Consider the following 26,582-nt stretch of genomic DNA (forward strand, 5'->3'; position numbering starts at 1 on the left):
GTGCCCTGACGGCTGGACATTCTCTCCAGCCCCCCAAGTGGATTCTTTTGGTTTGCTTTGCTTTGGTGTTTTAGGCCACACCAGGTGGTCCTCAGGGCTTACTCCTGACTGTGCTCGGGAATCACTGCTGGTGGGGCTCGGGGAACTGTCGGAGGTGCTAAGGATCAAACCTGGGTGGGCCACGTGCAAGACAAGGAACCTCTCTGGATTCTTGTTAGAGACCCTAGGTGGCCAGTGGCAAAGTGGTGGTGTGGGGTTGGCAGTGGGGGCGGGGAGGATGGAAGAGCACAAATATTATGTCAGAGGAAACAAAGCCAAGTATACAGGGAGTCAAAAGAAAAGCAAATGGAGGAAGTAGGGCAGGGAGGCAAAGCTGGGGGGGATAAATATTTTATGAAATCTCCATCGTCTCCTTCCTGTGGGGCCAGTCCTGTCGATAAACTTCCTTTTCATCTTTCATCGCGCAACAATTTCATAAGCTCTCCTGGGTGGGATCCACCTTTAAAATTTACAGGTAAGCTGGGTAGGGACTCCACTACTTTCAGTCCCTAGGAACAAAAAGAGAAATACAGCTTCCAAGGGCAAAACCAGCAATTCTGCCCAGGCCATCAAATTTGGGATCTGGCCTTGGTCTTGAGCTGGCACCTGGCCCCAGTGCCGTGCCAGATCGTTTATTCTCCAGTGCAGTACTAGCTTGCAACAACTGAAGGAAGGCCCAAGGTCAGAGGCGGGGCAGGGGACGCCAACGGAGACCATGGTCACCAGCCCTCCTCCTAGCAAGAGCAGCGGGACCCCTCCCCCACACTATATTCGGATTCAACAAATTGATGCATGTGAGACTAAATACCAGGCTTTGTACTAAATTCAAAGTAAAAAAAAAAAAGACGCTGGGCTGAGCCATAGTAGAGCAGAGCAGGGAGGGCGTTTGCCTTGCACACGGCTGACCCAGGTTCCATCCCCAGCATCCCATAAGGTCTCCCAGCCTGAGCACCTCCAGGAGTGATCCCTGAGTGCAGGGCCAGGAGTAACCCCTGAGCACCACTGGGAGTGGCCCCCAGACCAAAACACACAAAACACTGGGCCAGCCTTCATAGGAGTAAAGCTACTCACCTGGCATGGAGCCCACCTGATTCTAAGTGCCTGGACCACATGCAGTCCCCCCAACCACCAGCAGGGGGCACTCCTGAGCTCAGGGCCAGGAAGAGACACTTCCCAGCCCACTAGCTCCCAGAGTGTGGCCCAAACGCCTCCCTTCCCTATCCCTTCCCAGAGACAGTGTGATGGAACCTGAGCACACAAACCATCAACCAAGCCGGAGCAGTGGTACAGTGGGGAGGGCACTTGTCTTGCACGCGGCCTACCCGGGTTCGATCTCCAGCTTCCCACATGGCCCCCTGGGTGCAGAGCCAGGAGGAATCCCTGCCTGAGCATCGCCAGGTGTGGCCTAAAAACTAAAACAAAAACATAAAAAATACGTCATCCCAGCCAAGCGTTTACCCTCTTTCATTCTAATCTGCTCTGTACCCGAAGTGGGGCTGGAAGACAGTTCTCAGATGCTTTTCTTTCTCCCTTACCTCTGCAGACTACGTTGTACATATTCAGTTAAGGGGAGGTCAGGGGCCAGTCAGGGAGATGGTCTGGGGTGGGGGGGAGGGGATTGTACCCAACTATGATTCTATCCCCAGCAACTTGCTGAGTGTGGCCCCTGTAGCTCCTGAGCATCGCCGGGTGTCCCAGTGGCCCCCAAAACTGCACAGCTTGAGTTAGCAAGTCGTTTTCATACCCTGGCAAACAACCTTCAGCCAGCTTAGCTTAGAACTGCCAAGAACAGTCCCCGGGCTCCCTGGGCACCGCTTGAAAACCACCAAAATAAAACTACCACCACCACCACCACCACCTCTGAAAAAAAAAAAATCTAAATTGTAGGGTTTGGCTGTAGATACGGATTTCGTTATTCACCGCGAGTGAATAGTGCCATCTTGTGGTGGTTCTATGAAATTGCCTTTCCTGAAATAGTCCCTGGGGTTTTCTACCCCTCTCGCCGCCTTCCCCTCTTGATGAAGCTGCAGTGACCGGTGCCTGGAGCTGCAGACACACCAGGCTATGGTGCCCGCACACCCAGCAGCAGCATCGTCCAGGTTTGCACGCCTGCCCCCCGCGGTGCTCACACACACACACCTGGCTGTGATGCAGCCCCAGATCACCGCACACTGGGAGCTGCAGACAGCAGAGCCGCCAGGCTCAAACAACAGAGCGGCCAGAATCGGGCTCTTTCTCTGTGGAACAGGGACTGGAACTCAGGACCACGTGCTTGCAAGGCCCGTGGCTCTAAGCCTGCGTTCCTCCAGGCCCAAGGTACTGGGATTGAAACGGCACATTCCATAGATCCCCCTCACCGGGGCCCTAGGTGGTTAGTGTTCACCCAAGGAAGCAAATGAAGAGGCACACGGGCTACCCTGTAGGGTCCCACCCCAGGGGTCGACAGTCACAGCTACAGGGAATGAGCTGAGGCCACCCCAGCCAGGGCCTCCATGACATTTACATATGTGGTTGTCTTTGGACCACATCCGGGCTGACTCCTGGTGGTGCTCAGGAAACCATGAGATGCCATGGGTTTTATGCAGTCCACTGCATGCAAGGCAAATGCCATACCCACTGAGCTCTCTCACTAGCCCCGCTACATGACTTTAAAGCTTGACCCTGGGGGGGGGGGGGGGCGGGTCAGGGGTCAGAGCTATAGTACAGTGGGTAGGGCATTTGCCCTGCATGCAGCCAACCTGGATTTGATCCCTGGCATCCCATATGGTGCCCTGAGCACCACCAGGAATGATTCCTGAGCACAGAGCCAGGAGTAACCCCTGAGCATGGCTAGGTGTGACCCCAAAAGCCAAAAAAGTAAGATAAAATAAAGCTTGATCCTGAGCAGGGTGATGAAATCCCGAGCTTCCCCGCTCCAGAACAGCCTGTCCTCTAGGACAGTGTTTCTCGAGCTGCTCCCAGCCACAGTCCCCTGCCAGCCTCGGTTCCTTCCAGTGTCCCTTAGTCCAGCCAGTTTGTTCTCTAATCTCGTGCTATAACGTGCTATAGCCCCATGGACATGGTCTTCACCTGTACAATATCCTAGAGGCCCACAGCCCCCCCCCCTTGAGACTGGCTGCTTTAGGGCAGCTCCTGAGCCCTCACTTCCAAACCCATCTCTGATTCTACTTGCTGCAGGATCCAGAGGTGCCCCACGTTCAACCCACTGCCTCTTGCTCTCGCCAAAAGCTTCCTGTCCTAGAACCTACCTGCTAGATTTTTCTGTCCTTTGGGAAACTGACTGGGCTGGGGTGACTCAGACCTCCAGCAGATTCCTGTTTCTGGCATTTGTTTCCGCTCTCCAACTGGGCAATGCTTCTCTGAGTGCCCCCAGATCCCTTCTAAGCATGTGGCCCTCCTGAGCTACGCAGGGCGCAGGCTGCCTTCCATGCCAACCCCGTGTCCTGGGGCAGTGTCTGCGATCAGAACCTCACCAGTGTCCTGATTACTCACCGCCATCTCGGCACTACTTACTCCCCACTCCCCGGCTGGAGACGGTGCTCAATGTGGCCTCTTCATCAGCCTCTGTAAGACAAGGCCGCATTCCAAAGCATTTACCCCTACCTAACACCTGACAGTTACGAATTCCTTGGTCTTCCTTCTCCCCCTAGAGAGCAAACTCTATCACTGCAGGAAGTTTGTTTTTATATAAAGGTCTGGGGGAGGAGGGGGGTTCAGTTGTTGGTGGTTTTTATTGGATTTTTGGGTCACACCCACTTGTGCTCAGGGCTTACTCATGACTTTGCACGCAGGAATCACTCCTAGTGGGCTCCAGGAACCATATGGGATGCTGGAGGAGGGGTCAAAGGTTGGACAAATGCAAGGAAAATGCCCTAGCTCTGCTATACTACCCCTCTGGCCCAAAGATGGTCTGTTTAATATTGTATCCCAGGTCCTAGAATGGTATCTAACAGGCAACACACACACACACACACACACATACACACACACACACACAGAGCTAATTGGTAGTAGTGGTGGAATCAATTCTATTTGAACACTAAGCTTTGAAAATAGCTTTGAATTCTGAGAATTGATGACTGATTTCTCATTTGCAAATATCTAGATACAGACATTCAGACACAGAGGGCTGGAGTTAAGTGCAGGGGTCACGGCACTCGCCTTGCACATGGCCAACTTCCCCGGGCACCACTAGAAGTGATCCCGGAGCACAGAGCCAGGAGTGATCCCTGAGTACCTCTGGTTATGGCCCCCAATCCCCAAATTAAACGAAAGATATTAGATCATACAGTTTCCAAGCTTCCCTCTAGCTCACAGCTTATGTATGTCTTCTGGGGCCCGTGACGGGCCATCTGAAATGAATTGCTCCACTGGGTTGTGAAAAGATGAATAGTTGTAGCTTTGGGCTCATTTCTCAGCTAAGTCCTCCCAGTACCCACTCCCGCTCCCATCTTCAGGTCTGTGAGTTTTCTGCAGATTAAAATTAGTCTCCTGGGTCTAATGCATGTGTAATGATGACAGCTGCCAGGGCCACACGGGCACTTAAGGAACTGAATTGAAATTGACAGAAGCCAGGATCATATATCAGGACAGTAAATCTCAGGTTAAGGAGCCCACATGTCTGTGCAATCTCAAAATTGGTCAGGAGTAGCAGCTGGCATTCTCGTCCAAAGGGTAAACGTCCTTCCTAGGGCAAAATCAGGGTTGTGGGCAGTGATGGGTGGCTGGGGTTTCGAAATAGAAAGAGGATACAAATGTTTACAACATAGCAAGGGAAAGCCAGGGGGACATCAACCTTACAGCCAGTCAAACAGCACGTGGGCTGCAGAAACCATCAGAATAAGGAATAAACTTGGGACGGAATTTTAATGAAGGATTTCAATCCCAAATTTGTAGAACACAGCAAAAGCAAAACCCAGAGGGGCTGGAGTGATAGTACAGCGGGTAGGGCGTTTGCCTTGCATGCGCTGACCTGGGTTCGATTCCCAGCATCCCATATGGTCCCCTGAGCACCGCCAGGAGTGATTCCTGAGTGCAGAGCCAGGAGTAACCCCTGTGCATCATCGGGTGTGACCCTAAAAGAAAAAAAAAAAGCAAAACCCAGAGGGAAATACCCATTAAAGAAAAGCAAAGTTTAAGTGAATGAGGCAAGAATCGTACTTAGAAATAAAACAGAAGCCCGGGAGATAGCTCAAAGGGTGAGAGCACACGCTTTGCGGACTGGAGCCTCAGGCTGAATCCCAGCACCACACGGTCCCCTGAGATGGCCGGAAGTAACCCCCGAGCACTGCAGAGAAACAGAAATCAGATCGAGCTTTTTGGAAGGGGAGGTTTCTAAGGATTGGCTCCCGAGGTAACAGGCCTGCAACTGCCAACTACAAGCAGGAATGCTGGTGATGGAGGTGGGGTGGGGGTGTGACGTAGTCTGGGGAGGAAGGCCCACGCCAGAGCAGCTGGTGTTCGAGTCCAGACCTGAGCCTGAGCTCAGGAGGGCTGGTATGTTGCGCCAGGAGACGATAGCTGTTTCAGTGGAGTGAGAACCAACCCTGACTTCCTCCTCTTTCTGTTCTCATGTCTCCAAGCACTGGGTGATCCCCCTGCCCCTCAACACACACACCCCTATCATCTTTGGGCAGGACATGGGCTTGACTCAGCTCCTCCCGCTCAAACTCCTTTGGAGACATTTTCAGACACACCCTGACTGTAATGAAGGTTTTTTTTTGTTTGTTTTGCTTTTAGAGTCACACCTGGAGATGCTCAGTGGTTCCTCCTGGCTCTGCTCTCAGGAATCACTCCTGGCGGTGCTCAGGGTACCATATGGGATGCTGGGAATCGAACCCCGGTCGGCCACGTGCAAGGCAAACGCCCTACCTGCTGTACTATCGCTCCAACCCCTGACCATAATAGTTTTACATGCTCTCTGGGCATCCTTCAAGTCAGTTACATTGACATATAAAATAAACCATCACCAGGACACACCAGTACTGGAAATGACAGGATGGAAGTTTCTAGAACTGATGAGAAGTATGAAGTCCACGGGTCAGAAAATGAAATCTCCAGGACAAATGGAAAACCCTTGTCATGGAAGAGCAGAACACCAGAGTTCAAGTGCCAGTGCCACCAACCCAAAGGACCCCTCTCAGGGGCCACAAAAGCACTGGGGAGTACAAATGGGCTCCCTCTAGATTCTCAGCCAACGGGGCCAACAGTTCAGCTCTAAGGCCTTAACCAGAGGAGCTATTGGGGCTGTAGGGATGGGGGAGGAGGAGGGTCACCTTAGCCCGCCCCTCCCCCTGGCTTTGGGAAGGAAAGAGCCACGTGAGATAAGGATCTAAGCCCAGGCCAGCTTTACCTCTCTCTCCTACCTCTCCCACACTTTTTTTTTTAAATTAGTTTGTTTTAAACCGTGCCAGAGGGAAGGTGCCAGCAGGTAGGCCACAACCAGGAGTAAGCCCTGAGTATCATCACCGAATGTGGCCCCAGAACAAAACAAACCAAAAACACACATGTTTCAAAAACACACATCTCCTTTTAAAACGTGAACTAGTCACTGATTCAGACTCGTGAATCAGTGATCAACAGATTGGAGCAGTAGTGAGCAGTACTGAGATGATCAAATTTTATGATAGTTAGTAATTAGGTTCTAAGAATAAACCCAGTATCTGGATTATTTGTAATATGCACCGAAGAAAATGAGACTGCTCAATTCATTAAAGGCAGTTAAGAGAATTTAAGTGATGACCAAAAAAAAAGAAAAAAAACAAAGGGGGGGTGGCTTTTTAATTTAGTGTTCTTTTAAAAGCTGCCATAACACGTACTGTTTAAGGTTAGCCAGATTTTGGGGTGTATAGCTCTAGATTATTTAAGCAATAGAAATTTCAAAGCAGTTCCTAGTTCCGCAAAGGCCGCGGAGAGGCGTCCGCTGGGGCCATTCAACAGGGTGAGCAACAAACACGTGGCAGACAAACGGGGCCGGGGGCCTGCGGGGGCGCGGGGAGGGGAAAGCTGCCGGCAGAGACCACGTTTCTCTACTAACCACTACCTTCATTTCCAAATAATCAGCAATAAAAATGCTGCGTAGCCCCCTAAATCCAGCTTTAAGAGGAGCGCGATTCCCGCAGAGCCGCGCCGCCCTCCCGATCGGTCACGGGAGAGGTGGAAGGAGTGGGAGGCGAGTGTCCCTCGGGGTCCTGGGCCGCGTGGACTACAAGGCCAGCGGCCGAGGACGGGGTCCTGGAAACGTCGGGTGCACGGAGAGAGGATCAGGGCCCACAGGAAGCGGCGTGAGCGCTGCGGGGCCCCGCCTAAATTCCTTTCCCGCAACCGCGCGTCGCCAAGCTCGGCGATCCGGCGGTCCCTGGATGTAAATACGCAGGCCTGGACGACTGATTCCTGGGCAATACGCCTACGCCCTCCGGTCCCCAGCCCGCAGCTCCCGCAGTGCCCCCGCAGTGCCCCCGCAGGGTCCCGCGCGCGCGCGCACACGCCGCAGCCCAGGCCGGAACAGGCCGGCGCAACCCGCTCTCGGGGCGCCACCATCCGCTGCCGCCACCGACCGCCTCCCCCCGCGGCGGCGCGAAGTGGTACCGTCCCAGGCTCCTGATTGGCCCACGGCACCGCGCCCGGATCCTGATTGGTCAGCGACACAGCGGAGGCGTGGCCTCCGGAGTCCAGTGCTGCGCGCCGGAGCGTCTGCGCCGCATTGGGCGCGGGGCCGACAGCAGGCGCCATGGTAAGGAGAGGTGTGGGTAGTGGGGGAGGGGTGCGAGGGGCGACCCAGGCCGCGATTTGGGCCGGGGGTTCGGGCCTGCACGAACCGGGGCGCAGACCGGAACCCGGGCGGAGCCGTGCCTCTGCGCGGAGCTGGCTCTGATGCCCGCGCCGCTGCCCTCTTGCAGGTGCTGCTGCACGTGCTGTTCGAGCACGCGGTGGGCTACGCGCTGCTGGCCCTGAAGGAGGTGGAGGAGATCAGCTTGCTGCTGCCGCAGGTGGGTGCGCCGTGGGGGGCTCCAGGCCGCGCGGCGGGCCCCGGCCGACCCCGTCATGCACCGCGCGCTCCCACGTGGCCGCCGCGCGCGGTCCAGACGCGCGGGGTCGGGCGGGGCGGGGGGCGCGCGGGCCTCCATCCTTCGCACGCCTCCCAGCGTCGGAACCGGGAGCCGGGACTCGTTTCCCGGTCAGTCCGGAATCGAGACCACCGTTGGCAGAGGGCGCCTCGGGAGTCCAGCACCGGGAGGAGGCCCTCTACCGCGCTCTCCTTTTTCTCTCCCGCCAGGTCGAGGAGTGTGTGCTCAACCTGGGCAAGTTCCACAACATCGTGCGTCTTGTGGCCTTTTGTCCCTTTTCCTCGTCCCAGCTTGCCTTAGAAAATGCCAATGCCGTGTCTGAAGGTGGGCCCAGCGCCGCTGAGTATTTGAGGCGGGGTTTGCGCGGGAGGTGGCGGGGGGGGGGGGTGAGCTTGCGATAGGACGTCCCTTTCTGCAATTGAGTTGGCCTGAATCGCGTGCGCATCCCGGAGTATCGGCCAGGCACCGGATGTAAATTAAAATGGCTTTATAGACCTCAAGAATTAGGCAGCGTGAGAGGGGAAACGTTCTGAAGGCACCCACTTCATCTTGGGCAGAGTAGTGATGTGCCATTATTAGATGGGTGGCTGGTTTAATGCTAAGCTCAATTAAATGAGGTCCTTTGCTTTGTTCCGTTAACGGGAAGTGGTGGTTCCGTTCCTTAAGGGCAAACCGTTCCTTAAGGGCAAACCGGTTTGTGGTGTTGGCAGGCCTGAGGCCTGTTCTCCCCTTTGATAAGAGGCTTTGCAATGATGACTTGGATCTGTCAATCCCCTGAGTGCACTCATTGAAGTCAACCTGTCCCTGAGCAAAGCCTGAAAGGGGCGGGGCTAGGCATGCCATCCCAGCATGCTCTGCGGGGGTGCCAAGTAAGGGGGCGGAGTCTTTGGGATGGAGTGTTAGTGGGAGCTCTGTTTGCCCTAAGGGATCCTCCATGAGGACCTCCGCCTGCTGTTGGAGACTTACCTGCCATCCAAGAAGAAGAAGGTGCTCCTGGGGGTTGGAGACACCAAGATCGGTGCCGCTATCCAGGAGGAGTTGGGGTTCAACTGCCAGACAGGAGGCGTGATCATGGAGATTATGCGAGGTGAGGTCATTGGCCTTCACACCAGGGTTTGCCTCTTAGGGGAGGAGAATTAGCTAAAAGTATGTAAGGTTGCTGCTGCTGCCCCCTTCTGCTAGGCTGGCACCTGCGGGTGCCAAGAGGGAGCCCTTCCCTGCTCACCGGCCCTCCGGCCCTCCCGCAGGGATCCGCCTGCATTTCCACAACCTGGTGAATGGTCTGACGGATTTCTCCGCGTGTAAAGCCCAGTTGGGGCTGGGACACAGCTATTCTCGTGCCAAGGTTAAGTTCAATGTGAACCGGGTGGACAATATGATCATCCAGTCTATTAGTCTTCTGGACCAGCTGGACAAGGACATCAATACCTTCTCCATGCGTGTCAGGTAAGATGTGGGGCAGCCCCTGTGGGTCTGGGGCATTGGCTTAGTGCACTGGTTGGTTTTGGGGTCTTTTGCCGTTAGTATCGTCCATCAGGGTTGATTTGGGGAGGGTTGAGGCGGGGTTGGCTGGGCCTCCCAGTGCTTACCACAGGCTGTGTTCTTTACACTGACTGTATAGAAAGAGGAGGTATAGTAACCCACCCCATATACACCCCAGCCCAGGCCTCTGCCTGGTCTGTATTGTGAATGGGGTGACATGGACTTGAGGGTTGGAAATTGATCCATTTGTTTCTTCTGGGTGGGTAGATTCAGGCCGTAGCTTTTTTTTTTTTTTCTTCCCCCATTTGGACCAGGGAGTGACTGTGACTCTTCGCAGGGAATGGTACGGCTATCACTTCCCGGAGCTGGTGAAGATCATCAACGACAATGCTACATACTGCCGCGTTGCACAGTTCATTGGGAACCGGCGGGAGCTGAACGAGGAGAAGCTAGAGAAGTTGGAGGAGCTGACAATGGACGGGGCCAAGGCTCGGGCCATTCTGGATGCCTCGCGGTCCTCCATGGGTCAGTGCAGAGCCTGGCCTCCAGGAGGAGGCCCTGGGCATGGAGAGGGCTGACACCTGTGTTCACACTGGTCTCTCTCTTTCAGGCATGGATATATCGGCCATCGACCTGATCAATATAGAGAGCTTCTCCAGCCGGGTGGTGTCTTTGTCAGAGTACCGGCAGAGTCTGCACACCTACCTGCGGTCCAAGATGAGCCAAGTGGCCCCCAGCCTGTCCGCCCTGATTGGGGAAGCGGTACATAAAGGGGGTACACCCAGTAGCTATTGGCTTGGAGGCAGAGGGTGGTCCTGTGGTTGGCAGCTTGCTGGCCCGGCTCCTCCAACCCACTCTTGAATCTGTCTCCAGGTTGGCGCACGTCTCATTGCTCACGCTGGCAGTCTCACCAACCTGGCCAAGTACCCAGCGTCCACCGTGCAGATCCTTGGGGCTGAAAAGGCCCTGTTCAGGTACCGGTGGGGGCACCTGGCCCACACTCAGGTGCCACTTCTGGTGCCCACTGCTTTGTTTGGGGGATCACAGTGATGGCTGACCAGGGCTCCCTGACCTATACAGGCCTCTGTTGTGGGGGTGATGGGCCCGTCCTGGTGTCTGAGTGATTCCCAGGGCCCAGCGTTATTTCCAGGTCAGCGACATTGGATGACTTCCATCTGCCTCTGGGCGCTGCGGGTTGCTGGGGAGAGGCCCAGCCTTGCCTGGGGCCTCCCTGGCTGGGGGAGAGGGTTTGGGGGCAGTTGTCTTGGATAAGGGGGGGTGGAGATTTCTGATCGTAAAGTCTCTGCTGAATATTCTTCTCCCAGAGCCTTGAAGACAAGGGGTAACACTCCCAAATATGGACTCATTTTCCACTCTACTTTCATTGGTCGAGCAGCTGCCAAGAACAAGGGCCGCATCTCCCGATACCTGGCAAACAAATGCAGTATTGCCTCACGAATCGATTGCTTCTCTGGTATGGGTAGTGAGGCGTTGGCAGGAGAGGGGTTGGGAGGGCGGGGAGGAGCTTCTACAGTGATGTCAGTATTTTTCGTCAACAGCAGTTTGCCTAGTGAGTGGTGATACTCTGGGTCTGAGTGAAGCTTGAGAGGGAATACTGGCGCTGTGGGGGGTCATTTGTCCCCTAGGGGCTGACGGGTTCTGTTTGCCCCGCACACACACACATCCAGAGGTGCCCACAAGTGTATTTGGGGAGAAGCTTCGAGAGCAAGTTGAGGAACGGCTGTCCTTCTATGAGACGGGAGAGATTCCACGGAAGAATCTGGATGTCATGAAGGAGGCCATGGTTGAGGTCAGTGTGGAGGGCGTTAGGGTGGGCATCACTGTAGCTGGCTGTGTTGGAGATGATGAACTCTCTTGGGCCTGACCTTGTTGAGTGGAGGGGCAAAAAATAACTGATTTAATGAGCCTGATCCGACGAAGCTGGGAAGGCGGCCGGGAGAGCCCAGGCCCTTCCGAGCTGCTCCAGCACCTCTCTCCGGCCAGGCAGAGGAAGCAGCTGCAGAGATCGCCAGGAGGCTGGAGAAGGAGGAGAAGAAACGCTTGAAGAAGGAGAAGAAGCGCCTGGCCGCGGTGGCCCTGGCCTCTTCAGGAACCAGCAGCACGCCCGAGACTGCCGAGGAGTGTGAGGTCAGTGCTGTGGGCAGTCCACGTGGCCCCAGGTGGGAGTTCCAGCAGCAGATACAGGACGTGCCCAGCGCACCGTGCTCTCCAGTGCAGGCTTCCTTGCGCACTGAACTGAGGATGACCTGCAACGATCTTCAAAACTACCTCTTGATCCTATAGGAAGGAATTAGGTGCTGAGAGACCTTGCTGAGAGCCCAGAGCTGGTTGTAGCACATACCCCTCCCCTGGGCAAGTGCGTTCTGTCCTCGGCTGCCTCCCAGGAGTCCTCAGCGGGGAAGTGTGAACTGCTCGGCCTGCTCTCTTGTGTCCAGAGGTGGTGGCATTGCACAGTGGGGTGGGGGGGGGGGGCCTCCAACGCACTGCGGTGGAATCATTCGTCTGGGGTCACAGTGCACAGTTGAGCAAAGGTGGCTGGCTACACGGTGGGTTGGTTCAGTAGTTCAAGGGCTCCCAACTACATGCAGTGGTAGACCTTCCCATTCACATCCTACCAGTGTCCTGATTCCTTACGCCTGGAGTGGTGGAGGGGGGAGGGTCGCCTCTGTGTGCACGGTGGATGACATGGCTCTCCCGCCCTTTGCCCCTGCAGGAGCCCAATGAACAGCCCAAAAAGAAGAAAAAGAAAAAAAATCGGGAGGTGCAGGAGGTGCCTCAGGAGAACGGCATGGAGGAAGAGGAGGAGCCCTCTGTCTCCTACAAGCCCAAGAAGAAAAAATCATTTTCCAAGGATGAGCAAATTAATAGTGATGATCTCGAAGAGGCGACTTGCAGTACAAGTCTTCCCAAGAGGAAGAGGTCACCTCCTAGTGATCAGGAAGAAGCCAGGGACAAGGCTGTTTCCAAGAAAAAGCGGAAATTCTCTTTCAAAGAGGAGCCACTGAGCAGCAGTGGGCCGGAGGAAGCTGGCTGCAGCAGCAAGAGCAGCAGCTCCAAGAAAAAGAAAAAACAAAAAAAACACCCCCAGGATGACTAAAGGACACTCCCTCCCCTCCTCTCCCTTGGGCGGCATGTGCTTCAAGTGCTGTTCCCCACCCCCACCCCCCAATAAAGACAAAAAGCCACCTCGAATGTGATCAGTGTATTTATTGGATACCACCTATGGGTGTGGGTGGGGCCTATGAGTGGGGCAGGGCATCAATGACCGCCTCAGTGAAGTCGTGGCAGGTGGCATAGCCACCCATGTCGGAAGTTCGGACCTGTGGGGGGAGAATTGCCATCATCCCTGAGGCCTAGGCCCCATCCCTACCCCCACCCCCCACCTAGCTGCTATACAGGTCCCTGAGGGAGCCAGCCCCAGGACAACCTAGGAGCGGGAGTGACTGGTCTGGCTCTAGCTTAAGGGCTTGCTTCTGGCTGGTCCACTGTACTGAAGGGATGTGTGGGTGGGATGGTCCTTCCTTGTTAGGCTGCAAAGAATAATGGGCTTAGCCCCCTTGGGGGTGCAGGTGGCTGATGACGGACTTGATGAAGTCGGTGGTGGTGCAGTAGCCGCCCATGTCTCGAGTCCGCACCTGTAGCCACCAGCGGCAACGGCCGTGGGGGAGAAGAGAAGAGAGCCCATGAAGGGGGGTGGGCAGGGCACTGAGATGGAAGATGGAATCCAAGAAAGGGGGAACAAGATGGGAGATGCCATACAGCAGAGATGCAGGGAGGTGCCCATCCGCTCTTCTCTCCTGAGAGTCCCTATCTGAGCTAGGTGGTGCAGCAGGCGGGATGGCTGAGAAGGACAATGAGACGGGCAAAGCAGACTGGTGACAGGATGAAATGCCTCGGAGGAACAGACAGACCCAGGAAGTAAGAACAGAAGGCAAACAAGGATGGGCCTCCAGGCGGAGCCAAGGGGGCGCCTGGCGTCTCATCCTCTGCCCCGCCTGCTCGTCCCTCGGCTGCTCCACTCGCCAGGAGGCCCGGCCTGCCTCGCTCAGACCTGCAGGCACCGGGGCTGGAGGGTGGGGCAGGAGAGGGAGTCCCGAGGGGGACCAGGAAGCAGAGATGGACAGGCAGCCGAGAGGGAGGGAAAGGTCGGGTAGGTGCAGGTGCTGTGGGCACCTGGAGGGGAAGGAGGCCCCGGTCAGGTTCTCCAGAGAACAGCAGTGAGGCCCCGAGGAGCGCCAAGCCCTTCCAGACTTACCTTGCCGACTTTGATCACCTTCTTCACGGCATCGGAAATCATGGTGGAGTGGTATTCGAGACTGCCAATGCAGACAGGAGGAGACTCAGATGCCAGCCCTGTCCGCCCCCTTCACACTACCTCACCTCTGCCCCCAGCCCACTGTGACCTACTTGAGGTGCCGGAGCATGTTGGAGGCTGAGAGCAGCATGGCTGTGGGGTTGGCAATATTCCTGCCCACCGCCTGGGCAAACGGGTGCCGGGCGCCCTGTGGGGAGAGGGGCGGAAGTCAGAGCAGGGCCCGGGGTGGGGAGAAGGCAAGGCAGTGTGCTGGAGGGGCAGCACAGGGCCAGGACCACTTAGGAAGAGGAGACCCTGGGCCAGGGAGGCCCCACTCACCGTCTCGAAGACTGCGTACTCGGCACTGTAGCTCTCGCCAGGGACCACGCCGGCTCCCCCCACCAGGCCCGCAGCCAGATTGTCAATGATGTTCCCGTAGAGATTGGGCATCACAAGCACATCAAACTGATAAGGGTTCTGCACCAGCTGCGGGGACAAGACATGGGCATGGAGCAGAGTCCCTCCCTCTGCCCCCAGCACCACGGAGAGCGGCCCCGAAGCCGCCTCACCTGCATGCAGCAGTTATCTATGATCATCGTCTCAAACTTGATCTTGGGGTACAACTCGGCAATTTCCTTACAGCATTGCAGGAACAAGCCATCCCCGAGTTTCCTGTCCACGAACCAAAGGGAAGAGATTCAGCCAAAGAGAAAGTGTACGGGGTTTCCTGCCACCCCAAAGCCGTGGGCTCACATGATGTTGGCCTTGTGCACAGCTGTGACCTTGCTCCGCCCCTTCTTGGTGGCATAGTCAAAGGCAAACTTGGCGATGCGCTGGGACTTGGTGCGAGTGACGATCTTCAGGCACTCAATCACACCCTTGGCGCTCTGCGGGGAGGAGAAAGGAGCAGCTGGAGGGCCTGGGAAGAAGGGCAGGCCCTCTGCTGCTCCCCCACCCCCACCCCTGCCCCTGCCCTGCCCGCTTCCTGGGGCCTCACCTCGTGTTCCAGGGAGCTGTACTCGCCTTCGGTCTGCTCTCGAATGATCACCAGGTCCAGATTGTTGTGCCGGGTCATGTACCCAGGAAGCGACTTCACGTGCACGACATTGGCAAACAAGTCCAACGTCCGCCTGGGAGGAGGGCAGAGTCAGGGGCACGGTGCCTGCCCGCCCCCCCCCGGTACCCTCTTCACCCACAGCTCCCGCATCACGTACCTCAGCCGCATATCATAGGAGGCCAGTTCCCCCTTATACTCCATCGGGGTGTGGATCTTTCCTGCAAGAAGTGTTGGGAGGAATATCGGGCACAGGCTCCAAGGGAACCAAGACGGTAATCCCCACAGGGATTAAGGCAAACCCAGCCCCATATCCCACTCTAAGCAGGGACCTGGGGGCTGGAACGACAGTACAGTGGGCAGGGCGCTTATTATGAGCACAGTTGACCGGGTTTGATCCCTGGTCCTAAATGAGCCCCCCACACCCATCAGAAGGGATCCCTGAGCACAGAGCCAGGAGTAAGCCCTGAGCACACAACTGGGTGTAGCTCCCCCCAAAAAAATCAGGAATCCCTACTGCCTGGAAGACAGGGCAGGCCAGAATCACTAGAGACAGGCATTACCCACATGATGAAATGAGGAACAAAGGCAAACACTGTAGTTACAACCAAAAACTACTCTGTTCACTGCTTTATATTCCATCCGTGATGTGGTAACATCAAAATAACCTAAAAGAATGACTGAAGATTTTTTTCATATAATCTGAGAGTCTGGGTTGAACAGTTGGAGAACAAAATCCAGGGTTCGGTCTATGACCTTTCTTGACATTTCTCTGCTTATATGTCCTTTTTTCTTTTTTCAGTCAATATGTAGTAAATGTATACCAGTAGTAGGGACAACCACCAGAAAATTGTGATTCCTGCCCTCAAGGGACAAACAACAGTGCTTTGGGAGACAAGTCATACAGAAGATGCAACTATTTATATAATTTCCAGTTTTTGTTTTGTTTTTGGGTGACACCCAGCAGCAGTGCTCAGGTCTGACTCCTGGCTCTGTGCTCAGGAATCACTCCTGGTGGGGCCCAGGGGGTGTCAGGGATCAAACCCAGGATGGCCGTGTTCAAGGCAAGTGTCTTACCCACTGGACTAGCATAGCTCTGGTGCAGCTGGCGTGACTATCTTGAGAGAATTATCAGCAGCACGTATGGGAGCAGAGAGAGAATACTCCCTCGGGAAAATCACTGTCCCAGAAGACCCACTACTTCAGCCACACTAGTCAAATGTGTAAAGAAGGCAAAACAATGGGGCTGGAGTGATAGCACTGCGGGGAGGGTGTTTGCCTTGCACATGATCGAACTGGGTTCGATTCCCAGCATCCCATATGGTCCCCCGAGCACAGCCAGGAGTAATTCTGAGTGCATGAGCCAGGAGTAACTCCTGTGCATTGCCGGGTGTCACCCAAAAAACAAAAATAAAATAAAATTACAAAAAAACCCAAGAAGGCAAAACAAGCCCCCAGGACCTACAAAAACGACCTTATTGTGGGCCAGAGATAGAGTACAGCAGGCAAGACGCTTGCCTTGCACACAGCCAACCAGGGTTCAATGGCCAGCATCCCTATGGTCATGTGTGTGTGTCCATCCCTTCCCCACTCCCCACGGAGTCCACTGACAGTGATTCCTCAATGGAGTAAGTAGGAGTAAGTACGCCCTGAGTGTCATCGAGCGTAGCCCAAAAACAACAAGCAAAAATGACCTGATTTTGGAAAGTTGTATATGCAAGAGGTACAGCAGTTTAAAGATCTTGAATTCATCCTAGAGTGGCATGGACCTTAAATACAATGACAAAAGTCTACCCAAGAAAAGGAGAATCAGATGCAGAGAGAGAGAGACAGGCTTATGAATATGGAGACAGAAACTGGAGTGGCTACATCTCTAAGACAGAAGTCAGGCATGGGTGGAAAAAGTCAGGCTGACTTCCTCACTAAGCTTGAGGAGGGTGGACCTCCCCGCTCCTCCACCCCCCCGCCAATACACATTCCTTAAATCCACAGTCCTGGCCCCAGAACTGGGACAGCTCACACTGGTTACTGGAAGGCAGCAGCTATGCCTGGAGAGAGGGCAGGTCAGAATCACTGGGGACAACCCTAGGGTGCTAATTCACTGAGCAAGGTGGGTCCTAACAGGGAGCAATGCACAAAGAACTAACTTTCCCAAGCTAAGGAAGGCCGGGCCTGAGAAAGTCATGGCAGCTCCTTCCAAGACAAAAAGGACTGGGGCAGTGGGGACACGGCCTGGGAACTGAATGAAACGGCGACAATCTACTATGGAGAAGGGAAGGCCGAAGAAAAGCAGCTGCTAGAAGTGGTATTCTTAAGACACAAGACCAGGTGACCTGGAGTGACTCCCAGGCCAGGCCTGGCACCCGCTCCGTCACCCGGGGAGCCTGCAGAGTCAGCTGTCACACGACTCCTGGGCTCCCAAGGGGGCGTTGGCGGATCAGCAAGCCAGAGGGGAGCTTCATGGTCACCGGCCTGTTCCTCTGACTTTTTAAATGACATTGGGGTGGGGGCGGGGGGGGGGGACCCGAGTACACAACACACACACGTACCAATAATGGCCACTTTGTTCTCCTTCATGGACTTCAGCACTTGGTCCAGCTTCTCCTCAGAGGCCATATTCTGCACCTCGCTCAGGTGGTACTCCTGGAACTCCACTGGGACACAGGCGGCCTGCAGGGGCAGGTGCCCCCAGGCCAGGCGCGGGGTGAGGGGGCGGCGGGGAGTGGGAGCAGACCCGCAGCCCGGCCCGCGCCCGCGCCTCCCCCGGGCGGCTCACCTTGAATACTTCCTTGACGGCGTGCATGAGTTCGGGGCCCACGCCGTCGCCCGGCAGCATGGTCACGGGGAACGCGCCCTCCACCTTCACGTCCTCGGCCTGCGGGCGGGCCGGGGAGCTGGAGCCGCGGCGGGGCTGGGGCCGGGGGCGCGGGGAGGGATGCGGGGGGGGGGGGGGGGGCGCGGGGAGGGATTGGGGGGGTGGGTGGCACGGGGAGGGATGCGGGGGGGGGGGGGGTGGCGCGGGGAGGGATGCGGGGGGGGGTGGCGCGGGGAGGGATGCGGGGGGGGTGGCGCGGGGAGGGATGCGGGGGGGAGTGGCGCGGGGAGGGGGCGCGGGGAGGGATGCGGGGGGGGGGGTGGCGCGGGGAGGGGGCGCGGGGAGGGATGCGGCGCGCAGGGGGGGAGGCGCGGGGAGGGGGCGCGGGGAGGGATGCGGGGCGCGGGGAGGGATGCGGGGCGCGGGGAGGGATGCGGGGCGCGGGGCGCGGGGCGCGGCGGGCGCTCACCTGGCTCCGCGCGGCGGCCTGGGCCGCGGCCGACGTGCCCAGGCTCCTCCATGGCGCGGGGTGCGGGGCGGCCACCAGTGCCTGCGGCCGACACGCGACCCGTGAGGTCGGTCCCGGCCTCCCCTCCCGGCCCCGCCGCCCGCCCGCCGCGCCCGCCCGCCGCGCCTCACCCGGGTCAGCCAGCGGACACTGCAGAGAGCCGCCATGTCTCCACCGGAAGTCACGTGGGCAACAACGCCGGAAGCCGGAGCCTCCCGGGACACCGACTTCCGGCCGGAGGGCGGGGCCGGGGCCCGGCGCGCGCCTCCTGTCCTGGCACCGTTCAGGCCTCCCTGGTCCCTTGGGATGCTGACCAGCGCCCCCTCCCCTTCCCCCAGCCCCTCTCTGTCCACTACCCTTTTTTTACTTTTGGGGGGAATTTTAATTTTTTTCATTAATTTTTTTTTAACTGAATCACTGTGAAGTTCAAAGCTGCAAGGATACTTATGATTGAGTTTCAAGGCGTATATCAACCCCTTCCACACCAACACCTTCAACCCTCTCAACACCAATCCCTTCACCAGTCCACTACCCCCCACCAGCGTACCCAGAGGTGGAAGTTTTATTACAGAAATTTTCTAGCATCGGAAATGTATTTTATGCAAACCAATGTGAAATCAACAAAGTCGGATTTAAAATGTCTTAGATTCCACTATTTATTTCTTTATTTTTGTTTTTGACTGCCCACTACTCTAAACTCAGCCGCGGGAAGTTAAGTTGAAACTTAGGAATGACTGTAACAGTAACATTGTATGGCTGAAACCCAAACATGAGCAACGTTGTAGCTATGTAGCTCAGTGTGACACAATTGAAAAAAGAAGAATTACCGGCCAGGAGAGATAGGACAGCGGGTAGGGCGTTTGCTTTGCATGCAGCAGACCCGGGTTCCATCTAAGGCATCTCCTAGGGTCTGACCCAAGCGCCACCAGGGGTGATCCTTGAGTGCAGAGCCAGGAGTAAACTCTGAGCATCACTAGTTGCAGCCCCGAAACAAAAAATAAAATAAAATAAAAGAATAATAACAGGATGCTTGTGTTTGTCAAATGAAGACCCAAGTTAAAGAACTAATTGAGGAGAGATAGTACAGTAGGTAGGCATTTGTCTTCCAGGCAGCCCGCCAGGGTTCCATCCCTGGCACCCCACATGGTCTCCTGAGCCCGCCAGGAGTGATTCCTGAGTGGAGATCCAGGAGTTAAAAAAAAACTCAGCACCACCAGGGGTGGTTCAAAAACCAAAGATAAAATAACAATAAAGGGAGTGAAGGAAAAGGGGGCTTGACTGGCATGCAGTCGACCCACATTCCATCCCCTGCATCCCAAGAGGTCCCCTGAGCCCACCAGGAGTAAATCCCGAGCACCAAAGTGGCTGTGGTCCAAAAACGAAAAACCAAACCAAGAAAAGAACTCACTGAGATGGGGATCTGTCTTTTTGTGATGCAAGCCTGCTGTGGTTCTAACCTCTCTCGCTGTCCATCACTCAAGGTTAAAGAACAAGGCACTTTCCATGGGAGGAGGTCTGGGTCTGGATTCTCCCAGCTTGCCAAGTTACTATAACCAAGTTTCCTCCCTGTTGATTTGGGTAGTTTATTTCCCACACCATAATGCTTTCCCCCCCATCTCCCCCTGCCCTCCCTCCCTCCCTTCCTCCTTTTCCTTCTTCCTCTCTCCTTTCTTGTTGCTGCAGTGCTCCTGGGGACCATGCTTCCTTGTGAATGGCAGATCTGTGGATCACATTCAGCAGTGGGGGAGGGTTCACACAGCGGTAGTGCCACAGCGTGTGATGGCACTAGGAGCCTCACACTTGCAAGGTACACACTGGGCACTGAGCCATCACCCCACCCTAAAGTTCGTTTTCACAGCCCAAATGTTCAAGGACAGATGGATAAAGGAGTGGCATATATGGGGCGGTGATAGTACAGTGAGTAAGGAGCTTGCCTGGTATTTGCTGGCCCAGGTTTGATCCCTGGAATCCTATATGGTTCCTTGAGCCCACCAGGAGTGATCCCTGAGAGCAGAGTCAAGAGTCCACCCTGAGCACTGCCAGGTGTGGCCCAAATATGCAATTAAAAAAAGTTTTTAAAGTGGTATAAATTGGGGCCAGAAAGATAGTATAGTGGGTAGGGCATTTGCCTCATACATGGCTGACCTGGGTTTGGTCCCTAGCATCCCATATGGTCCCTAGATCAGAGGGCCCACAGGATCAGAGGGAAAGTACCGAGGCAGAAGGTAGGGCGTCTGGCACCTTGGATGAACTGATTAACAAAGTGGGGGCAGAATAAAAATAGGACTTAGAGGGGGCAGGGGTGGTGGAGGGCACTTTGATAACAGGGGGTGCGCTTACTTGTACATCAACACCATAAACTCTGACACTGTTGTCACCATGTTAACCTAAACCATAATACAATATTTTTTTTTGCTTTTTGGGTCACACCCAGCAATGCTCAGGGGTTACTCCTGGCATTGCATTCAGGAATTACTCCTGGTGGTGTTTGGGGGACCATATGGGATGCCGGGAATCGAATCGGGGCCGGCTGCATGCAAGGCAAACGCCCTACCCGCTGTGTTATCGCTCCGGCCCCCCATAATACAATTTTTAAATACATTTTTAATGAAAAAAAATACAGTTTTCACTCAGTGATGTCTCAGAGCACTGGTTTTCAAAGTTGCTGTGAGACTGGAGTCACCTGAACAAAGTTAACAACAGAACCTGGACACCCCTCAGAAATGTGACTGTCATGGTGTAGTCGGGCCCCCAAACTTGATGGAAGCAATTTTAGAAAAATTTTAGGATTTTTTGTTATTGTTTATTTTTGGGGTCCATACCTGGCTGTGCTCAGAGTTTACTCCTGACTCTGTGCTCAGGGATCACTCCTGGAGGGCTCAGTGGACCGGATGTGTTGCCAGAGATCAAATCCAGTGGCCCACAGGATCAGAGGGAAAGTACCGAGGCAGAAGGTAGGGCGTCTGCCTTGCTTGCAGCTGACCCAGGTTCAATCTCTGGCATCCCATATGGTCCCCTGTGCACTGCCAGGAGTGATTCCTGAGCACAGAACCAGGAGTAACCCCTGAGAATCTCCCAGCATGGGCCAAAAACAAAATTTTAAAAACCCAACTGTGTGCAATGCAAGTGCCTTATCTGATGAACTATCTCTCTGGCCCCAATATTGGGAATTCTAAAAGCTCTCTATGCAATATAGAAAGGAAGGAAATGTTTAGAATCTCTATCTCAGACATTTAAGATAACATGTTATATGAGAAGGCAGGAGCCCATCTGCTTGCTGCAACGGTGTTTAGTGATATGAATTTACTAGATTCATTGAGCCTTCCTCAAGATGATGGATACTTAGATAATTTCTAGTGTGGGCCATGACCAAGAACACTGCCACCTATATTTCTGTATAGTTTCCTTTGTTCATGTGATAAATGTCACTAAGTGTCCCCAAGTTCATTTCAGTGAGAAATATATTCTCCTGTATGCAGTCAACAGAAAACTCATGAAGAAATAAGAGCTATTGATTTGGAGTTCTCTCTCTCTCTCTCTCTCTCTCTCTCTCTCTCTCTCTCTCTCTCTCTCTCTCACACACACACACACACACACACACACACATACACACACACACACTCAGTTTTGACAATAATGGATACTAGGTTTTGTTTAGCAGCTTACTGATAACTCCTGGGATCAGACTCTAAAATTTTTCATTCCACCAGTCTTAGTGTGTTGTCTGCTCTCTCTGTCCTTGGTGCCTCCTACTCAGAACAGCCACTGTAGCTGTGGCTGTCACCTCTGTATTCAGAACTGGAGAAGGGGGGGAAAGAACACTCCAAACCTCATCGGCTCTTTCTCATCAGAAATGTAACAGCTTTTCTAAAAAACATACATCACATTTTCACTTAGGTATCTGAGGTCAGAACTAGGCTCAAGATTCCTGTTGGAAGGAAGGCTGGGGAAGGACGAGATGTGTATTGATTGGTTTAAGTAATTCTCTGGATCCTTGCTGCAAGGAGGAAGACTTGCTTTTTTGTAAAATATGCCTGAGTCCCAGAGATCTTGCTGTAGGTGGTCTGGGTTGGGGGTCAGGGTGTTTTGGCAGGTGTTGGTGATGGTGTTGGACCACATTCAGTGATGCTCAGGGACACCAGTCCTGGCTCTGTGCCCAGGGATCACTCCTGGGGATCAGATATGGTGCCAAGGATCAAACCAGGATCAGCCCCATGCAAGACAAGTGCCCTATGCTGTCACTTAGCCCCATATTGATGATTTTTAAAAGTGCCCTGGATGGGATGAAGTAACAGTAGTTAGTTGTGTACAAGTCCCACAACTACAGGGAGTGACCCCACCCTGAGCACTGTGTCTGAGTGTGAGCACCACCGTCAGGTATATGTGTGACCCCTGGCCACATCCACAATAGCAGCAGCGGGCCTGGAGTGATAGTACAGCGGGTAGGGCATTTGCCTTGCACACAGCCGACCCGGGTTTGATTCCCAGCATTCCATATGGTCCCCCAGCACAGCCAGAAGTAATTCCTGAGTGCAAAGCCAGGAGTAACCCCTGTGCATCATAGGGTGAGACCCAAAAAGAAAAAAACAAAAATGAAAAAACAACAACAGCAGCAACAATGAAGCTAAGGGGGAAGGAAATAAAGTAAACGAGATCCAGGGAGGTTATTAAATGGGCCTAAGGGAGTTCTTTGCATGTAGAAGACCTGAATTCAATGAGAAGACCCAGAATCACATGCCCCCCCCACCCCCCGCAAGCACCATCAGGGGGGTTCCTCCCAAGCAGACAAAAACAAATCAATCAAATAAATGAAATGAAACAAAGCTTAAAGATCTACAGAAGCAGGCCCAGGCTGGAAGTGGGTCTGGGGTAGAAATGTTGGGAAAGGTCATTGGCCAGGTGTTCTGAGTGTCCGTGCACATTCTTGCTGGTTATGTCAAGAACGCAAGCTCCTCCCTGCTCTTTGCCCCGGACAAAGAGAGCCGCCCTGAGGAATGGGGTGGTGTCTCCCTCCAGAAACAAAGAACGAGTTTGCGTCTATGCTGCTGTAACCGAGAGGGGCCCTCTGGGTGGAACTGCTGGGTCACGACTGTGGGGCCAGCCAAAGTTGAGTGTAGAAACAAGGAAGGCTCACACAAGTTTGTACTGTGAACACCCACAAGTGTCAGAGTGGATTTGTCATTTCAGAGACTCCTGGGTTTAGAGAGGGGATTCTCAGTGGTCCAGAAGAAATCAGATTTTTTTTCTTTCTGGGAGAAGGAGAGTCCAGGGAAATAGACGGCCTGGTTCAGCTTGAGGTCATTGTCCCTGCAACAGCGCCACCTGCTGGAAATTGCCTCTAGGTACATCTAGGAACCACACTAGGGACCCACAGAGGTCCTGTGACTGGACTGACATCACTGCCTAGGAATAGGTCAGTCTTCTCTGGTGCCCATAAAGGGAAGGGCGCTGCAGGCTTTACTAGTCCAACGAAAACATGCTCTGTTGCAGAGCACAGCTGTCTTGGCCCTACCATTAGTGTGGGCTTATACCTAAAAGGGCAGCAACAATCTTCAGCCCACACTTCATCACTTGGGGCCCTCAGAAAGCCCCTGCCTATTTCTGTTAAGTTGACTTGACACTCCTCAGCACTGTCTGTAGAACCCAAAGCCGGTGTTCATGCAGCGTGATGGACACAGAGCAGAGCCATTAGTCCCAGCCAACACCTCCCCTGAAATCCTAGTGCTCTGGTCACTCCTGGTAGGGTTCAGGGGATCAAACCCAGGTTGGCCACGTGCAAGGCAAATGCCCTAGCCATTGTACTATCTCTCCGGAAACACATAGATATGAAAAAAGGAGAAGAAACTCAAGGTTTCTGAGGACCTCGCTCACCGTTTGGTTCACACACTCTGGTGAGGCATGCATCCAGCCCAGCTTCAGCTCCAGGACCACTGGTTCCCCCCAACATCACAGGGTGCAGCCCGAGGCTCCAGGCACTGAGCAGAGACCAAGCGGTACCACATCCTTGGGCCCCAGCATGGACTCATAGACCTGGCTGACCAAGAATGGCCTTGGGACCCCCAGCCCTCCTGAGCATGACTTGGGAGTCCCCGCCCTCAATCACGTCTGTCCCCCACTTCCTAGGTAGTGATCAGGAAAAAGATGCAGAAGACTATGAGCCCCAGGGCAAAAGATGTTAGAAGATGTCCTAACTACTCCCTGGACAGGGTGCTTTTTTTTAAATTTAAATCTCTTTTAATTTTTTTATTTTATTTTATTAACTCACTGGGCAGAGCCTGGCAAGCTACCCGTGGCGTATTTGATATGCCAAAAACAGTAACAATAGGTTTATTCCCTCGACCCTGAAAGAACCTCCAACTGTTGGGAAAGATAACAAAGAAGAAGCTGCTAAAATCTCGGGGCTGAGTGTAATAGAGATGTTACTGGTGCCCGCTGGAGTAAAGCAAGGAACAATGGGATGACAGTGATACAGTGATTAACTCACCATAAGATACACAGTTACAAAGTTGCTCATGATTGGGTTTCAGTCAGACACCATTCAAACACCAGTTCCTTCAGCAGTGTACATTTCCCACCACCAATAATCTCCATTTCCCTCCCACCACGGCACCTGGCCCCAACCCAGCAACCTCTATGGCAGGCACTTTTTTAAAAGAAAGATTTATTTTAATTGAATCACTGTGAGATAGATCCTTACAAAGCTATTCATGATTAGGTTTCAGTCCTACAGTGTTCCAACACCCATCCTTCCACCAGTGTACATTTCCCAGCACCAGTGTCCCCAGGTTCCCTCCCATCACCCCTACCTCCCCACATTTTTTCTCTCTCCCTCTCTCTCCCTCCTTCTCTCTCCCTCTCTCCCTCGCTCTCCCTCACTCCCTCTCTCTCCCTCACTCCCTCTCTCTCTCTCTCTCTCTTCCTCTCTCTCTCTCCCCCTCTTCCTCTCTCTCTCTCTCCCCCCTCCTCTTTTGGGCACTGTGCTTCTTTATCCCCACTAGCAGCCCAGCTGCCTCATTATGCTGCCTGGCATCAGCCTAGCAATTCCAAAATAGCCACCTGTTCGCTGCCAGTGGAGTAACCTGAGCCCGGTCGTATAGGTGGAGCACTTGACCAGAAAGGACACTCCCTGCCAAGTCCCTGTACATGGGCCCCCTCAGAAAAGCTCAGGGCAGGGAGGAAAGGCTGAAAAAAAGGTGAAGTGACGCTACTGGCAAGGACACACTTCTTTCTTGCTCTGGAAGCCTGGGGAGGAGACGCTGGGGATGCCAGTGGCCTGGGGGAGGTGACTCATGCCTGTGTCTCCTCAATCCCACACAGCAGTGTTGGAGCCACCCTTGGCTCCTCTGAGACTCACAGTTGCTGCAGCTGGCACTGCCCTCCAGTGTGTCACACAGCCGGCAGCTCCTTAGTGGTGCCCTTTGCCTTCAATGTCCCTCATGAATGCAGAGCCCTGCACATGTATAAACACACCAGACATTGGGGGATGGAGCAATAGCACAGCAGGGATGGCAGTTGCCTGACACACAGCCGACCTAGGTTTGATCCCCGGCATCCCCTAGGGTTCCCCGAGCCCCACCAGGAGTGAGCACAGGGCCAGAGGTAAACCCTGAGCACCACTGGGTGTGGTCCAAAAAGAATAACAAAAAAGTCACACCAGGTACCACAGTCCTGCTTCCCTTTCCCTGGCAGAGATGCGAGGACTTGTCCTGTGTCGCCCGAGTGACCTGGGCTCATCCACGGCTGCCGAGATGTAACTTTGGTGAACCACGTGGCTAGTAATACTCCAGTCCACGGGCTTAAGCCAAACAGAGCAATAATGAGCCAAGTCGGAGCCCATCACAGATGGTTTTTCTTATTTATGTATTTATTTATTTATTTATTGTTTTGCTTTTGGGGTCACACCCAGCGATGCACAGGGGTTACTCCTGGCTCTGCACTCAGGAATTATTCCTGACGTTGCTCAGGGGACCATATGGGATGCTGGGAATTGAAACTGGGTCCGCCGCCTGCAAGGCAAACACACTACCCACTGTGCTATCACTCTAGACCCACAAACCTTTTTTTCTTAAGCAGGGGGCCCCGGGGCCTACTTCAAGCATGGTGTTTGGGGGTCGCTCCTGGCAGTGCTAGGGGGACTATAAGGCACTGGGGTTCCAAGCCAGACCCCTCACATGCAAAGCCTGCACCTGATCCACTAAGCTATCATCTCCCTAGCCCCCAACAACAAATCTTTTTCTTTTTTAATTGAATCACAGTTACAAATAGATACATATGAGATACACAGTCACAAAGTTGTTCATGAT

General features: G+C 54.2%; 2 protein-coding genes and 5 non-coding genes across 9 annotated transcripts; 6 read left to right on the forward strand and 1 right to left on the reverse strand.

The window, feature by feature from the left end:
* Positions 1-7,703: 7,703 nt before the first annotated feature.
* Positions 7,704-12,794, forward strand: NOP56 (NOP56 ribonucleoprotein). The gene is made up of 12 exons (XM_055131895.1): positions 7,704-7,771; positions 7,938-8,027; positions 8,315-8,429; positions 9,031-9,192; positions 9,353-9,551; positions 9,925-10,112; positions 10,198-10,349; positions 10,461-10,561; positions 10,913-11,061; positions 11,276-11,397; positions 11,592-11,735; positions 12,322-12,794. The coding sequence occupies exons 1-12, from the start codon at positions 7,769-7,771 to the stop codon at positions 12,703-12,705; spliced, it is 1,809 nt and encodes a 602-aa protein (XP_054987870.1). The 5' UTR covers positions 7,704-7,768; the 3' UTR covers positions 12,706-12,794.
* Positions 8,850-8,917, forward strand: LOC129404071 (small nucleolar RNA SNORD110). Its single transcript, XR_008629669.1, has one exon. It is a non-coding gene; the product is annotated as a small nucleolar RNA SNORD110 (small nucleolar RNA).
* On the forward strand, positions 9,678-9,808 carry LOC129404029 (small nucleolar RNA SNORA51). The gene has a single exon (XR_008629639.1). It is a non-coding gene; the product is annotated as a small nucleolar RNA SNORA51 (small nucleolar RNA).
* Positions 10,627-10,713, forward strand: LOC129404066 (small nucleolar RNA SNORD86). The gene has a single exon (XR_008629664.1). It is a non-coding gene; the product is annotated as a small nucleolar RNA SNORD86 (small nucleolar RNA).
* LOC129403981 (small nucleolar RNA SNORD56) lies at positions 11,116-11,186 on the forward strand. The gene has a single exon (XR_008629599.1). It is a non-coding gene; the product is annotated as a small nucleolar RNA SNORD56 (small nucleolar RNA).
* On the forward strand, positions 11,445-11,521 carry LOC129403980 (small nucleolar RNA SNORD57). Its single transcript, XR_008629598.1, has one exon. It is a non-coding gene; the product is annotated as a small nucleolar RNA SNORD57 (small nucleolar RNA).
* A 1-nt stretch (position 12,795) lies between the features above and the next one.
* Positions 12,796-18,488, reverse strand: IDH3B (isocitrate dehydrogenase (NAD(+)) 3 non-catalytic subunit beta). Of its 3 annotated transcripts, XR_008629257.1 has the most exons (13): positions 18,411-18,487; positions 18,241-18,321; positions 17,733-17,831; positions 17,506-17,626; positions 15,117-15,177; positions 14,900-15,032; positions 14,656-14,789; positions 14,472-14,574; positions 14,242-14,388; positions 14,016-14,110; positions 13,864-13,924; positions 13,036-13,243; positions 12,796-12,928 (listed from the first exon to the last, which is right to left on the reverse strand). XR_008629257.1 is itself a non-coding variant. In XM_055131897.1 (12 exons), the coding sequence occupies exons 1-12, from the start codon at positions 18,444-18,446 to the stop codon at positions 12,848-12,850; spliced, it is 1,152 nt and encodes a 383-aa protein (XP_054987872.1). In that variant the 5' UTR covers positions 18,447-18,488; the 3' UTR covers positions 12,796-12,847. The 3 variants fall into 3 exon arrangements, 2 of the variants coding, with proteins under 2 accessions (XP_054987872.1, XP_054987871.1); XM_055131897.1 differs by lacking the exon at positions 13,036-13,243 and having other exon boundaries at positions 18,411-18,488; XM_055131896.1 differs by lacking the exon at positions 12,796-12,928 and having other exon boundaries at positions 12,935-13,243.
* Positions 18,489-26,582: the final 8,094 nt, after the last annotated feature.

Source organism: Sorex araneus, chromosome 3 (genome assembly GCF_027595985.1).
Source record: "Sorex araneus isolate mSorAra2 chromosome 3, mSorAra2.pri, whole genome shotgun sequence".
NCBI classification, from domain to species: domain Eukaryota; kingdom Metazoa; phylum Chordata; class Mammalia; order Eulipotyphla; family Soricidae; genus Sorex; species Sorex araneus.

What these genes read in the sequence shown, in the direction of transcription:
- NOP56 (XM_055131895.1), top strand. An exon ending in TGCCAATGCCGTGTCTGAAG is followed by an intron (nt 8,430 to 9,030) that starts GTGGGCCCAGCG and finishes GTTTGCCCTAAG; the next exon opens with GGATCCTCCATGAGGACCTC. An exon ending in CCGCCCTGATTGGGGAAGCG is followed by an intron (nt 10,350 to 10,460) that starts GTACATAAAGGG and finishes ATCTGTCTCCAG; the next exon opens with GTTGGCGCACGTCTCATTGC.
- IDH3B (XM_055131896.1), bottom strand. Translation starts at nt 18,446, where the DNA reads ATGGCGGCTCTCTGCAGTGTCCGCTGGCTGACCCGG. An exon ending in GTGTCCGCTGGCTGACCCGG is followed by an intron (nt 18,322 to 18,410) that starts GTGAGGCGCGGC and finishes TGTCGGCCGCAG; the next exon opens with GCACTGGTGGCCGCCCCGCA. An exon ending in GTGCACAAGGCCAACATCAT is followed by an intron (nt 14,575 to 14,655) that starts GTGAGCCCACGG and finishes GTTCGTGGACAG; the next exon opens with GAAACTCGGGGATGGCTTGT.